Source organism: Rhinolophus sinicus, linkage group LG14 (genome assembly GCF_036562045.2).
Source record: "Rhinolophus sinicus isolate RSC01 linkage group LG14, ASM3656204v1, whole genome shotgun sequence".
Lineage (NCBI taxonomy): Eukaryota > Metazoa > Chordata > Mammalia > Chiroptera > Rhinolophidae > Rhinolophus > Rhinolophus sinicus.
Genome location: NC_133763.1, coordinates 13158068 through 13173982, shown reverse-complemented (window position 1 = coordinate 13173982; position 15915 = coordinate 13158068). Strand labels below are relative to the sequence as shown.

Below are 15915 nucleotides of genomic sequence, written 5' to 3'. Positions count from 1 at the left end.
CAGCAGGGCTGCCCTCTTTTATTGGAGGCAGGCGGTGTGAATCTCTTCCCTTGCCTTTTCCAGCTTCTAGGTGCTGCCCACATTCCTTAGCACATAGCCCCCTTCTTCAGCTTCAGAGCCAGCAATGTTACATCTCTCTGACCATTCCTCCATAGTCACGTCTCTTTCTCTGACTCTGTTTTATTACCGCTATCTTCCACTTTTAAGGACCTTGGGCCCGCCCAGAAAATCCAGGGTCCTCTTCCCATCTTAAGGCCAGCTGATTAGCAACCTTAATTCCATCTGCAACTTTAATTCTTTTTTAAAATTAATTTTTAATTGAGGTGTAATTGACATATAACATTATATTAGTTTCAGGTGTACAACATAATGATTCACTATATCTGTATATTGCAAAATGATCACCACAGTACGTCTAGTTAACATCCATCACCACACAGTTACAAATTTTTCTTGTGATGAGAAAGTTTAAGATCTACTCTCCTAGCAAGCTTCAAATATACAATACAGTATTATTAACTACAGTCACCATGCTGAACATTATATCTCATGACATTTATTTTATAAGTGGAGGTTTGCACCTTTTGACCCCTTCACCCATTTCCTACCCCCCAACCTCCCCCCAACCCCTGCTTCTAGCAATCACTAATTTGTTCTTTGTATGTATGAGTTATTTTTGTTTTGATTATTTTTAGATTCCACATGTAAGTGAGATCATAATGGTATTTGTCTTTCTCTGTCTGACTTATTTGACTCAGCATAATGTCTTCAAAGTTCATCTGTGTTGTCTATGCAACCTTAATTCTTTGCCATATCATGTAACATATTCACAGGTTCTGTGGACTAGGATGTGGATTTCTTTTGGGGGGGGTGGGGACATCATTCTGCCTCTCATAATGAATATGTATTTTATACATGTAATATGTATGTAATTTATATATATTATATATATATAATTTAAAATTTTAACCATATATTGTGTTCTTACTGTGTGATTATCTCATTTAATCCTCACATCAGTCCTGTGAAATAAGAACTGCTTTTATGAATGAGAAAACTGAGGCCGGGGAGTTAGGAATTATGCCTCGGTCCAGAGCTGGTCAGCAGCAGAGTGAGATTCAAACCCAGGGCTGTTGTCCTCTAAAGCCATGTCCTTAATCACTACATTATACTGAAATTTGTTCAAGTTGGATTTTTCTTTTTATTTTCTAAGGAAATTATTATTATAGCAAAAATTGGATTTTTCTGTGGGAGGGATAGCCCAAGGAGCATGTATCAATTAAAATTCGAATGACGATATTATCTCTTTATTGCCTTAATGTGCTGTTTATTTTTCTAAAATTTTATGTCATCACAGACTTTTGTAACTAATTTTGACTTTTCATACCATGCCCCAAATTTCTGAACTGTTAGTACAGTTTTAAAAAGTCAAGTGTATATAGGTTCTTCCCAAGGCTGTGAGCTTTGACTTTGCTTATCTGCAGAGTTTAAAAGTAAACGAGACCCCAGGAGGTCATGTGGTCCTGTTTCTGGCCTTAAATACCTCAAATCATCACGTTTTCTTGCTATTTAGGGAAATGATGGTATAGGATTCCATTTAGGCATGCAGGGAATTTTAATTTCTATGATCTTAATTTCCAGCAGTATTTTCCTCTACCTGTTTTTCATATGATTGTTCTGCAGTGCAAATAAGTAGCAATTAAAAGTAATTTATCCCAGTCATGGGTTGAAATTATAAGTCATGAAATGAAATTTGAAAGAGGTGGTTGAAGCCAAATAACATGCCTATAAAACTTTCAAACAGTGTGTTACTAGGCTTGAAGAAACATAGCACAAGGCAAAAGGGGTAAGATGTTTAAAAAGGCGATGTATTGAGGAATACATTCAATAGTATAAGGACAAAATAAGGTGTTTTTCTCAGTTCTCATTTTATCATGTTCTAGCATGGATATAAAATCCTTTTGTTGAAAGCACAGTACATCTTTGTACCTTGAAACTTCCCTCTGTCTAAATTCAGTGCTTTGCATAGGAAATGTTTGTTGAATCAGAAATATTTATGTTCCCACATGATTGCATTAAAAGCACTTTGCAGATATCTAGAAAGGAAAATAAGTAATAAATGGTTTATTTAAACGACATGAAAAACGAAGTGGGTGTTAAAATGACCAGTTTCAAATTCAAAGCCCAATCCACAGCAGATCATTATCTGTGGAAAGGCCTGGGAGTGGAAGTAGGGGAAGGAGCTGAGAAGCAGCTGATTCTGTGGAATTTAGTTGTGAGAATAGTTCCTTATTATATGTTTCATAAATGATTTAAACTCCTTTTCATGGGTGGGGATTATATTTTTCATTTCTACCTCTCTGAGCCTAGCACAATACCTGGCACACACTAGTAATCAACAAATACTTACTGAAAGAAAAAGGAAGACAACAAAAGACATTAAGTTCTTAGATGACACCAAACCACGGAACAGAGATGGTAGAAGGTAACTAACCTTTTGTTTTTTGAATATGCACTTCATCCTTAAAAATGTTTCAGCATACACACCCACATACAAATTACATATTTGTAACCTCCTATACTAATGTATTATACACATTGTAAAATAGAAACCCCAAATAAAAAAATATGAAATAATCAATATTTTAAAAATAATTTAGTGGTATTTTATTAACAGTATAAGAGCCTTTTTAGTTTCACTTGATGCTTTATTACTTGGTATTTTATTACATTTTAAAAATCTTGGTTTAACACATGTGGCATAGTGATTCAAAGATGTAGTTCTAATTTAGTTTATTCTAATGCTATATTCTAATAGCTGTCATAGCTGGAAAAGATATTTCAAACAGATACTTAGATTGTTATTGATGAAAGGCATTGTTGGTTATATCTATTAAGGTACTTATTTCCATTTTCGATCCCATCAACCAGTTCTACAAAGGTTTTTGTTGAAATTTGACTAGTAAACATCCATTTTCTCTGCTATCAATCAAAAATTCCTGAAGACTAAAGACGTTGCATTTTTTACCTTTTCAACACATTAGTTTAAGACCAACTGAAATTCATTATTTGGAAAAAATATATATATTTTTTAAAAATTTTTTATTGGGGAATATTGGGGAACAGTGTGTTTCTCCAGGGCCCGTCAGCTCCAAGTCGTTGTCCTTCAATCTAGTTGTGGAGAGCGCAGCTCAGCTCCAAGTCCAGTCGCCTTTTCCAATCTTAGTTGCCGGGGGCGCAGCCCACCATCCCATGCAGGAATTCAACCGGCAGCCTTGTTGTTAAGGGCTCACGCTCTAACCAACTGAGCCATCTGATGGCCACTGGAAAACATTTAAACAAATACAAAATTGTATTTCCAAAATTCTTTAGTGTGCATATATTAGAGTTTTAAGAGAGTGCGCGTGCACACACACACACAGAGTTTTTTGCAATGAAATTACATACTGATGGGACTATTTCCAAACATCCTTTTCAAAACTTTCTCCCCAAAGCATTTCTTTCAAAACATATGTACACTAAAGGGGAGAGTGGATGGAGTTACTTTCTCATTCATTGCTAAAGCTTTACCTTAAAAAAAGAGTACTACTCTCTTTCTAAGAGAAATTTGGATCCCTTGTATTTTTGTGAAAGGAAAATGTTTCATTCTTGATATTTAAGTATTATTTTAAATAATAATAACTAGTGCTTCTGTAGTGCTGATTTCAGTGATGGGTTTACTTATATTGACTCACTTAACCTTCAGAACAAACTGAGCCCCAGAGACGTTAAATAACTTGTCCCGGGTTACATGGTGGTGATGGCGGCACTAGTCAGTATGAGGCAGCGTGTATCGAGGAGCAATGCTTTTAATCCTAAAGATCTTGAATACTTTAATAGAAGAAAAAGAGTTCCACAATTGCTCCCCATTTCAGTAGAGTGTTGCATAGATTCTATAGAAAGGATTTGTTTTCACAAAACTAACCACCTCAGTGACCCCCTATACCACATAAAACTGACCTTGGATGCAGGAGAGTTTCCCTTCCAGTGGAAAGCCCACCCTTCTTAGCAAGTGGGTGACTGACTGACAAAGGACTGCATGGGCATGCCAGCTTCAATATGTATGTTAAATAATAGAGCTTGATTTCTTTCTTTTCAGATAAAAAACAAGTGGACGTCGGATATTTTCTTCCTGAACTGAAGCAGATTGTCTTGAGCACCCCTAGGATGTGCACCTTCCATTGTGGATGTCTTTTGTCTTAACAAATATGATGAAATTCAAAATCACCCAGGAAAAATACAGTTTTGGTAAAGTAGGTGCAGAGGCAATAGGATAATCAAAGAAACCTCTTACATGTAACTCAAGAAATATAAGTAGGCCCAACAAGTGTTTAGGGTTCAGATTTTAATATCTAATAATAATGACATGCAATTTTAAATGGAAGAATAATTCTAAATTGCGTTATGGGAGTGCAAATTGAAGAGCTGCGAGAGAATGCTCTCACTATACTAAGATTTACCTGATCCTTTTTAGACTTCCATATCTCATACTGAGCATCTCATCTAAAGAAAAATGAGGAGAATTTGGAAAGAATTTGTATGAGAGTCATAAAACATTAAAAAAAGAGGTGTGAGAAAAATTTAAAGAACTGAGGTTGTTTATTCTAGAAAACCTAGAGAATTTAAGGGTCTTCCGGTATATAAAGAGTTATAATCCCTTAAAGTCTGTTTAAATCTTTGACACATCTGGTTGAGCCAGACACAGATTCCTTAGAGATTTAGCTGAGGAAATAACAGCAATGAACCTAAGCCTTTGCATTTGAAATTGGTTCAATCATTAATTGCACATAATTGACAGTAAATAACTGAGTCACCAAATGACTAGTGCTTAAGAAAAGCTATTATTCCGTACTGATAAGCAACTAAAATAATTATTATCTTCAAAGTCTACCTTGTAGGTTTGAGCTCAGAGGCCTAATATGATTCTCTGAGGAACACAGTCACTGCTGACACGACATATGTAAATAAGCTTTGTCAACTATTAACAGACATAGCTTATGCACGTAAGAGAGAGAGAGAGAGAGAGAGAGAGAGAGAGAGAGAGAAGGGGCGATTTATATTTTGTTCTTAATACTCTTAATAACTAGATTGGAAGACCATGAGATTTCCTTACTAGGGAAGGATAATAGTTTTACTTCATACAACTAATGGTCTTAGCAAACTTTAAAGGAATTTCTAGCAACCTTTTATCGAAAAGCTGATGCTAGCTGTTTAAGGATTCTGATCTCCTAACACTTCCCCTTGGTTTTTCTCATGAGTCTAATATAGAAAGTGAGAAAGGCCTATGATCTGAAAAGCCTTATGTAGTTTTGCTTTAAAATTGAGTTTTCCCTTTATTACAAAACACACTTGAACTTCAGGCATTTCAGTTTTGAATTTGAACATTGCTAACTTGACTCAAGAAAGATGTTGAACTTTGGGCTACTCCCATCCCCAGCACATAAAATGAGCACTCTCTGAACCATTTTCTAGACTAAGGAAACAAGTTAATTCTGCTCTGTGCTAAGGCAGTATAAACCGATCTCAATTTCAGTTCCCGTGAGTATCTGACTTTTTCTAACTATACCTTGGGTTGCTTTGTGTTTTATTAAATTGTTTTGTTTAGGAAATTCAGTAAGTTAGTTGGTCACTTTAATTCTCTTCTTCGTACTTATTTTTACAGCATGCTTTTCTCGTTGATTATTTTCTAAGCCAATTCATGGCTAGCACTATACCTTAAAGTACCGTTATAATAAAAATGTTTTTTTTTTTTTTTGAAGTTGTGGGATGCTGTGATTGTTGTATCAATGGATAAACATAACTGGAAACTATAGCAACAACTCATAATGTCTGACCCACTTACGTAGATGAGTCTATAGTAGAATGAAGGGAAAGGTGCTGTAAAAGCAGAGCAAATAATATGAATCAAAAACATCGTTGCTTTTGTAATCATGTAGTTGGTAGCATTATCCTTATCTCTCTAGTCTTGGTGGTTTAGCTGCTATAAAACAAATATTCTAATGGATACTGGCCATTACTTCCATTAACAGCTGACTTACAAATAAATCATTCAGATCCTGTGATTGCCATTTTATCCATTTTTCTCCCTAAAGGAAGTGATACTTTCTGTATTGTAATGCTTCTCAACTCTTTCAAAGTTACAACAAAAGAACTACAAATAACAGAGGACTTTAATATGATATAAAAAGCCCTGATGGTTCCATATGAGGCACCATTTTAGAGAAAAAGATTTTCCATTTTGAAAAGAGGATGAAACCCAAGCACTCATCTCATTGGAATATATTATCTAAAAAAAAAAAGAAAAAAAAAATACTGCAGTACCTAGTTAAGTAGGGTTTTATTTTTTTCATGTTTGGGTCAACAATTTACATTATTGCCAATCCAATTTTCTAAAATTCTGAACATAACTATATCTTAGTATTTCTTTTATGATTTTTTTCCTGTTACTTTTAGGGTGTCTATAAAACCACCAAAACTTTAAAATTTGACCATTATTTATACTAGTACAAATAAAATATAAAATATTGGCATTTGTATATCTATGTTAGAGTTAATAATAACGATGATGACAATAGCAGTTAATTGATATTATGTTCCATGTATCCTACTGAGTTCATTTGATCCTCATAGCAATTTCACAAGATAAGCACTATTATTCTGTTTTGCTGAGAAAAAAAAGTACTATTATCATCCTCATATTACTGATAAAATAAATGCTCAGAGGTGAAATAATTTACCCAAAGTAGAAAGTAGCAGAGCTAGAACATAAACCTGACTCTGTCCGATTCCAAAGTTTGTGCTTATAATCTCTACATTATAGATAAAACAGATGAACAAAATATTCGCCCTATGTGCATGAACAGAATCGTATTTCTAAACAAAATATTGGAACCCATAGTCTAACAAAAAACTTGCTCTATTTTAAAACTTTATTTACGTAAAAACTTATGAAAGCATAGACATCAACTAGACATTTAGCTGAACATTCAACAACATTTCTTTTACAGTATAAACTTAAAAGAAATTGGAAACATAATGGAAAATAGAGATATGATCTATATCTGTAGCTGACTATGATTAATCAAAGTGATCAGCCCTAAAGTGTGCCCTGAAAATGAATTTAAAGTGTAAATGCCCTTTAATAGTTTTTTAATATATTTACCTCCTCTAGTATTCTGAGAAATCAAGCTATTAAATTGCAGCTCTTGGATTATAAAGGCAAAATACTCAACCTCTTATCAGCTCATCACCTTCTTGTCTTAAAGTATTTGTGGGAGGTGGCAGTGGTGGTTTTGTGTGTGTGTGTGTGTGTGTGTGTGTGTGCACTTCACAACAGGAGGACAAATTTATCCTGGAAATGTAATTGTTCCCAGATGTTTGTATTTCAAAAAGAAATAAAGGATGAAGAAACGGAAGTTGAAATGTGGCCAGAGCCAGGTATTTGTCTGTCAAACAAGAATGGTGTCATTCCACTTGGAGTTTACTGACACAAAACTTCCTTTTGGCTGAGAAATTTTTTAGCACTGTGAATGTGGCTTTGAGAGATACACCGATCATTTGTTGATTTTATTATAAGGGAGGAATTCTTTAAGCTTCTCTGTGCCTTATTGTGTGGACTGCTTTGTGTGTAGATCACAGTGAAAATGTGTAAAAGACCATTGGCGATGTGTTGATTTCTATGTACTGTACTTTATATCCGTTTCTGTATGCCACTGAACATCATAAAGTTCTGTTAGGATTATGATATTTCAAAATATAAAAATGTTGGACTCACATCCTTTTTTTTTTTTTTTAAAGAAGGAGAAGGCCATGTGGTGGTGACTGACATTAAAAATATTCTAACCTTTACCTGTGGAGCTAAATTTTTAAACATCATTTTAAAATATAAGGAAATGTTCCCTGAATTTAGGGAAGCCACACATAAATGGCAGTTTCTCTACCTTTGGAAGTTTATTTGTTCATAGCTTTGTAGCAAATTGTCAAGACTTATCTGATATGAAGTATATAGATGATTCTCTCAAAATCTGAAGCATGATATATGCACATGGGAATCTAAATAGGGAAGTCTATCTTCAAGTGATACCTGATAAAACTTAAATTAGTGTTGTGGGGCAAAAAAAAACCCAAACCCACTGTACTTCAAAATGCTAACCTCTTTACTTCACACCCATTGAATTATGTAATTCTTAGTTCTCCATTCACGTTCTGTACCTCTCTTTATCTTATCCGGAAAAAAGAGGCAAATAAGAGGGCCTAAAATGCAACTTCTATATTTGAAGAATAAGAAAGAGTAGTAAGTTGTAAAGTGTGCCCTCAGCTGACTTGGAGATTAATGGGAATGAAAAAACAGTAGTTAGTAGATCAACAAAGACATGTAGAAAGGAAATTTCTTTGTACACAAGACCTGCCAATTTGTGACCGCTCTCCCCGTCTATAAACACAAAGGCCAAAACTTTGTTGATGAAAAAGAACTTCAAGTAATGCTAAATGAAGCATAGTTATCGCCTAATTATTTGGATAGTTTTTGACTTTCCAGTTTACCCCACGCCACAGGCCCACCAAGCCATTCCTGGAGTGGCTCTGACCCTCTGGCTGTCCAGCGGTCCTGCTCCCGGGACACACCGGTGTCATCTTCAGCAGCCGGGCCCGGGAACGTTGGCCCAGGCCGCTCTTGGGACCCAGGGCAGCGGTCACGATCAGCTGAGCGGCGGGAAACATCCAAGAGTCTGGGCCTCTAGACGGGATCACTGGTGTCCCCTGAACTTTGCCCACAAAGTGGGCCGGGGGCCCGGGCTTTCGCGGGGGTCCTCGGAAAAGAGAGCGCCTACGGAGCTGGTTTCCGCGGCGGGTCTCCGCAGGGGCCGCGCAGCCTGCGGCTCCTGCCCGGCGCCCCTCGGCTCGAAGCGGGCGCCTTCCCGGCGCGCTGCCCGCCGCCCACCCGGCTTTCCCCGGCCGCCCCGCGCGCACTGCGGGAGGAGCCGCCGGCCGCCGTGACGCGTCAGGGAGGAAACGCCGGCGCCCGGCGGCCCTGCGGGGAAGGAGGAAGAGCGAGTGCGCTCGGCTCCGCGCCCGCCGCGCGGGGAGGCAGCACAGTGGAGCGGGGTAGGTGCGGGGCTGGAGGGACCCAAGGCGGGTGGGCGGGCGTTAGGGTCCGCGCGCGTCTGGGCCGCAGTCGGAGCCCCCCGGGTGGGTGAGACGGGGCGGGGCGAGGGGTGTCCGGGCCTCGACTGCTGCCTCTCCTCCAAGCAAACGTGCCTTTCCCGGGTCCCCTGGCAGCTCCCCCCACCCTCAGCCCGACTCAGAGTCTGTGCTCTTTGTTTCCTCGAGGTGAATCAGTTTCTGCTATTTGATTCCTAAACTCCCGAATGGTATCGGTGGATGGACACAGTTAATTAACTCGTGCGCAGCTTCGGAGCGCGGGGCGGCCGAGAACCCGGAGGGTGGGAGACCCCCACCTGTGGTGGAAAGTAGTTGCGGGTCACCTGCGAGAGTCGGGGACAGAGGAGGCCTGGGGAGTGGAGGGCACGGGAATCAGCAACCTGTTGTCAGTGGACCTGTAGTCGTCATGACACTTTGAATATGTTGCTGCCCTTTACGTTCTCTGTGGTTTGAACCCTCTCCGTCTCTTTTCAAGTGAATTTGGCTCTGTCGATTCCCACAGTTTTAGCATTGGTATGTGCTATCTAGAAGTGCTTTGATATTTTTAGATTTTGTCATTTTTCGTGGTGGTTATTTGGAAAGAGAAAAGAAAGAATTCATCTCTTGAGACTTAAACTCTTTCATTACTTAGTTTTTGCACAGTGATTTCTGAACCAAGAGTAGAATTGCAGTCTTGCACAAAAGACTATATAGGGTACACTTAAAATGCAGAAATAAATTTAGAGCACTACAGTTTCTAAAATTTTATCAAGGTAGAAAATATTAGACTGTTGTGTGTATTGATTATCTAGATCGCTGTCACTAGGTTGAGGTGTCAACCAGCCAGTCTGGAAAGTGCTTTATTTATTTAACAAACGCTTAGCTCTTACTACGTGCTGGGCTCTTTCTAAGAGTTTTATAAATATTAACTCAAATTGTTAACTTAAGATATTATAGCGGTTACAGCAATGAAGAGGCTGTGTGTACTTCAGTTCCCCAATGTCATTGCAAGAGCTAGAAACATGAGAGGAAGTTTCAGGCATATTTTAGGACTGAGTGTGCCTTCAGGACCCTTTGGCGACCCCTCCTGTAAGACAAGCTGCCACCCCTCCTCTTCCTGGGGGAAGGGAGTCTAGGGTCACCCCTCTTCTGGACCTCTTCCCTGCAGCTCTCATCCCTACCATCTTCTATCAGATGGTCTTTCCTATTTGCCATCGTGCCCATGTTAGCTAACACTGGAGAGACCAGAACTTCCCCCTTTCTTCAACTGCCACTGCCTGGAGCCTAATTTTGTTTTTAAAAGTAGCTTTGTTCCCAATCTGTTTGACTATTGCTGTACAGTAGCTTAGATTTAAGGGTCAGATTGAATGTGGAAATGTACTACAAAGTAAAACATTTTTATACTTGTAGGTGTCCATTTTGTGATTTGCAGATATATAGAGAGAATATTTTTCCAGCATTAAAATGCCCTCTTTTAAAGGAGTGCCTTGGCCTGATGACCAGATTAGTGAATAAAATAGACATAGTTCTTGTCATTATGGTGATTATGAATCTAATGTCAAAATCTGCACGTCATACTGACTTTGTTTCTCTCTGTTGTATATCCAAATTTCCAGGGAGATGATTAAATGAGACTCTAAAGCCTTATTTAATAGGATTATGAAGTGTCTCCTGCAAGCAGGAGGGCTCCCTTTCCTCCGATATAGTTTATGGCACAACAGACGTTAGTGGTTTCAATTCAGCCAAATGACAACACTTTCATGGTTTACAAAGTGCTTCCAGACATACTTATTTGCTCTTCAGAGAGACTCTGTGAGGTTGGTAGCCATTTTTTATTCCTGTTTTTAATAAATGAGGAAACTGAAGCATAGAAATGTAAAAAGCTTTAGCCAGGATGGCACAGATGGTAAGAGGCAGAGCTTGAATAAAGAGCAGGTATGTGGACAGTACCTGGCATGTGTCAGTCTGTAATAAACCTTTGTGGAATGAATGACTCCAAATGACTTCGTAGTTCTTGCTCTTTCAAAACATGTGCCTCTCAAATACCATGTTTCCCCCAAAATAAGACCGGGTCTTATATTAATTTTTGCTCCAAAAGATGCATCAGGGCTTATGTTCAGCGTATGTCATCCTGAAAAATCACGCTAGGGCTTATTTTCCTATGAGGTCTTATTTTTCAGGGAAACATGGTACCATCATCAATTTGTACCTAAAAGACTTCCAGGCCTAATCCGATGTCTCTCTCTTATTTCCAACAGCATATGATACACATATTGTCTCCAAAAGGGATGAGAATGCCCTTTGGACTCCTTTGTTAGGATTTATAATCTCTGGTTTTTGAAAAAGGAAATAGGTTGGTTATTTTTTTCTCTATCTCAAACACTTTACTTGTTCTGTATGATTTGGAGAGAATTTAGATTAGACACATTGGTTAAGTGTTTGTGTTGACAGCTTTCTTGTCTCTCCCTGCTCAGTTAAGGTCATTTTTAAGGACTACAGATCCCTATAGATTTTCAATGTCAGTGAACTCAATTAAGCTCCTTGGAATTATGATCAAATTTAAACACAATGATCCTAGGTATTGTAATTTTTTTTGATGCGTCTAACATCACTACTGTGATTTTTGAAATGTTGCAATTATTTAAGTATAAGGGTCTTTTAAAAAACAAAAACAAAAAACAAAAACAAACAAAAAATCCTCAACCATTTATTTCCTTCAAGGATAAACTCTCTGTATTCTAAAGTATGTGACCTCCAGATGGAAAACCTTCAATTAGAGAGGAAAATATGGCCATTACCTGGTGGGAGAAATTGAGAAGGGAAGAAAAATGACATGGGATGGCTTTTCCCGTGAGGAGTATTAAGTGGTAAGAAACCCTAAATGAAGCCAGACTGAGTCATCTGCCTGTCAACATTCTTCTGTGTGGGGGTGGAATAAAATACTTTTGAAACCTGTCTTGTTTCAGAAACTACTTTACCTTTTCCAATTCTCATGTTTTCTCTCTCTCTCACTGGCTCTTTTTTAAAATTCATGTAAATTACTGACTAAACTGCTGATTCATGAAACTCAAATTATGTAACATGTTATTCCTGACAGAAACAGCTCGCTCATTATTTTAAGGGCCTCAATGGCTCTCTTTTCCTTTACCTGTTCCATTCCTTATGGTGCCATCTTTGTTCTCATTTCACCTTTTCTTTTTCTATTTCATGGAGAAACGTGGTAAATCTAATAGGTGCCGATTCCACATCTTGTAGTTCATTTAAAAATAATTTTAACTCAGTAATAACTTGGAGTTAATTGTCACTGCGGAGGAAAACACCATGGAAATCAGATGTTGAAGGCCGACTCAAAACATCAACCAGTAACATTTTTTTGCCTGTTTGAAGGTGAGCCAGGAAGTTTTTAAAGGGAATTAGGGCAGTGTACCATCTCCTTGCCTTTGTTCAATTTCTCAGGGCCTTTCCTAGTTCCCACAGGTCCCTGAAAACCTGCCTTAGTTTATCTTCTTGTAGCCACCATTTCTTCTATTATTCAGAACCCAAATCTGCCTTGGGTGGGGGTGGTGAGTGAGTGAAAAAAGGGTGGTTATCTTAGAGCAATTGTAGTGTGAGAAATTGATAATACATAAGGTGGGAGATAGAAGATGTGTGGGTGAAGTAAGAGATGTTAGATCTCATGGTGAAAGATTCATGCAGAGTGCTGCTCTGCCTCTCTGAATGGGGCCATAATACAGGGAAAACTTATATGAAAATCAAAGAAAGTCTGGGAAGAATTAGAAACATACTATTGGCATATGATATTGGCAGGCAGAGTTCCTTCGTGCCACCAAGTGCAAAAGTGTCATTATAGGTAGCTGGTTTTTTCAGGCCTCAAAATAACATGCAGAAAATGTTTGCAGATAATTAAAATATAGAGAGCTGGTTTCCTGGCATTTAACTTGAGAGTAAGGATGATTTGACAGGTTTTTGGTTGAGTAAAGGCCTGGATTTTGTACTTTTTTAAAGGCTTGCTCTCTTTGGAGAGTGTCTATATATTGAGATAATAATGTCATTCTTTTCACTGTTTCATGATTTTAAATGACGTTGTGTTTGCATAGCATACTGTTATGAATATGACTCAAGTTAATTGCTTCCATTCGGATTCTTGATGTATTTGCTATACTAGTCAATACCAAACATCTTTTTTTCTCTAGGTAAAAGGGACTTTGTATGTAGTATGTTCATATACAAAATTGGACTCACTGATGGACTAGCCAGTCTACGGACTGCTGGATGAAACGTCCTCAAGTACAGTGGGGCTTCAATAGGACATGACTAATTGCTTCAGTTCAGAGTGAGAAGGAACTTGATTCTGGTTATTTACCTCCCTGTTTTTAAGATAAAAATAGATTAAAGTTAACTTAAAATGATCTGGTTTCCAACTCAGCATCCACACAAGCAAATGTGTGTGTGTGTGTGTGTGTGTGTGACTATATAATCTAATGCACATGTATATTATATATATGACCAGGTAAAAGACTATAGGAATCATATCCTTAGTTGATGAAGAAAACACTGTATGTATTTTTTCCCATTTTTAGTTTTGTTTCTTATATTTTCTAAATATCATTTTTAATTACAAAGGAATATGTATGCCCTTAAATTTAAGCAACTGAGAAGCATGTGAAGTAAAAAATAAGTTCTCTCCATTCCAATCTCACTCATGAAAATAGCCACTGCTAAGTTTTTATATCCTTCTGGACTTTTCCTCATGCTGACATAAATCTGTGTATCTATAAATGTACATGGAGTTTTTTTTTAAATGGGGATCATTCTATACAGTTTATTTTGTTTCTTATTTCACACTTTATCATGGACATCTGTAGATCTACATCATTAGTTTTGACTGTTGCATGGTACTCCACCTTATAGTTAATAAATTATCCATTTTCTATTATGTGTTCATTCTTTTGTATTTTAAAAAATGTTTAAATCACCAAAGTAATACATCTTTTTAAGTAATACATTTTTAAGAAAAAGTAAAAGAAAATAATAATCACCAGTAAACCTACTACTCATTAATAATCACTATTATTATTTTAGAGTATATCTTTCTAAACTTTTGTGTCTGCATATCCATATTTTCAATGCCATTTAAAATAATTTCTCATATAAAAGCTTGCTTTGTTTGTTGGAGAATCATGCTTATGTAGCCAACAACAAACGTCATTGATTCCATGCACTTTTAAACCAGTTATTTTTCTATGTTTCCTGGCCACCTGCCATACCCCAAACCTGGATAATGCTCTTGGAAAATTTATACTACTGCTCATAAAAGGGATGAGGTGAGGGTGTGTGGATGGACCGATAGATCTATCCAAATCAGCATAAAGCATGTATCCTTCCAATGGCGGTCAGTCAACATTTGTATTTTAAGTACATCTAAAATATAAGATATTTAAGAAAAGAAATAACAGAATAGTCACATGAAATTGACTGTGGTCACTAAAGGAAATGCAGAAATAATGGACTTGAGCCAAGGAACCACTGTTGAATTTAGTTAAAAATGAAAACAGCTGAAGTTTACATGTTTTGAAATAGTTTCCCAATGATAAGTGCGTTGTTTTGAAAGAATTGGTTTAACAAAGCTCCCACCAATGGTAGGAATAGGTGACCTTGACATTTCTGGTGATCCTATTATAGGCTGTCTCAGAGTTAGTAACCATTGACTTAGTATAATTTCATGCATACAACTGCCTAGTCACTAACACCACCAGTTTTTCCAGCCACCCTCTGTCTGGGGTAACATCTCTCCACCCCCCTTTTCTTCTCCCACTGCGCATGTGCACAAGCTATCACCGACATTTTCCTCCTGTAACCTTTTGCGGCCTTACCCCTTTTCTGAGAGTTTAGTACCACGTTTAACCTTGTTCTGTTTTCCTCTTCTTCCAGCTTTTGCTTTAAGAAAATTTCCCTCTGTCCTTTCTCCATTTTGATCTTAAGCAAAAAAGATACTAATCATGGTGGTACAGTTAAGAACAAGCCTTTAATAAAGAAAAGGAAAGCGTTTAGTTTGGAAGGAAAGGTAGATATTATAAAGAACTAGCGGTTTCAACCTTCAAAGCCCTTGAGAATACCCAGTAATTCCTTTCAAAATTTCCACAGTCTCCACCCACCTCCTCTTCTCTAAATACGATGTTTTGTTTTCTTAAGCGTTGGCATGTACAATAAAATTTAAAACTATAAGTTTTTGTTCATGTCATTGCAATAGCATTGTTTTGTGATTCTTTTCCCCCCTGTTGAAGATGTTAGCCATATTATGGATTGACTAGAGAATGTGTTGGTCTTAAAGTTAACTCTTAGATAAGACCACTGTTCCCTTCAGAAAATACACCCAAAGTTCTAAATATCTGGTTTAAAAACAACCTCTTTGTTTTGGAGTTGAAGACTAAAAAGGCTCTCTTAAACTAAAGATTAGCCATCTTTGAGAAGTGGTGTACCAGGATTCCAAATGCTTCCTTTCCAGATTTTCATCAGCAGAGACATGTATTGAGAAGCTGGGGTCAGCCTTCCATTCTTGGGAGGTAGAGAGGAAGCAGTACTAGTCGAAGGAAATGTTTGGTTGCCCTGTAGACTCTCTCAGGAGGTTGGGGTGAAGGATGGATCAGGCCCAGATAACTGACTTCATACCAACTTCCGCTCACCTGTAAAGGTGCTTCGGCCAGATGTGAGCTCCGCACCAAGACAATAGCTGCTTAA

At 37.7% G+C, this 15915-nt stretch overlaps 2 protein-coding genes across 9 annotated transcripts in view; one reads left to right on the top strand and one right to left on the bottom strand.

Annotated features, from left to right (window-relative positions):
• SGK3 (serum/glucocorticoid regulated kinase family member 3) overlaps window positions 1-15915 on the top strand; it is a 138953-nt gene that overhangs the window by 26831 nt on the left and 96207 nt on the right. For 5 of the 8 annotated variants that reach the window (XM_074319001.1, XM_074319012.1, XM_074319011.1 and 2 more), the window contains exon 4: window positions 4139-5577. The gene's annotated coding sequence lies outside the window, so the exon portion shown is untranslated. Of the gene's footprint in view, window positions 1-2370; window positions 2486-4138; window positions 5578-8984; window positions 9142-15915 lie in introns of those variants that run through there. The other 3 variants (XM_074319002.1, XM_074319004.1, XM_019726410.2) reach the window with 3 other exon arrangements.
• The window catches only part of LOC109444073 (uncharacterized), a 47842-nt gene continuing 34570 nt past the window's right edge, over window positions 2644-15915 (bottom strand). Inside the window, exons 2-4 of the mRNA XM_074319131.1 lie at window positions 8625-9153; window positions 4500-4542; window positions 2644-3323 (exon numbers count right to left, since the gene is read on the bottom strand). Of these exons, the coding sequence (XP_074175232.1) occupies window positions 3290-3323; window positions 4500-4542; window positions 8625-9153 (606 nt within the window). The 3' untranslated portion in view covers window positions 2644-3289. The remainder of the gene's footprint in view (window positions 3324-4499; window positions 4543-8624; window positions 9154-15915) is intronic.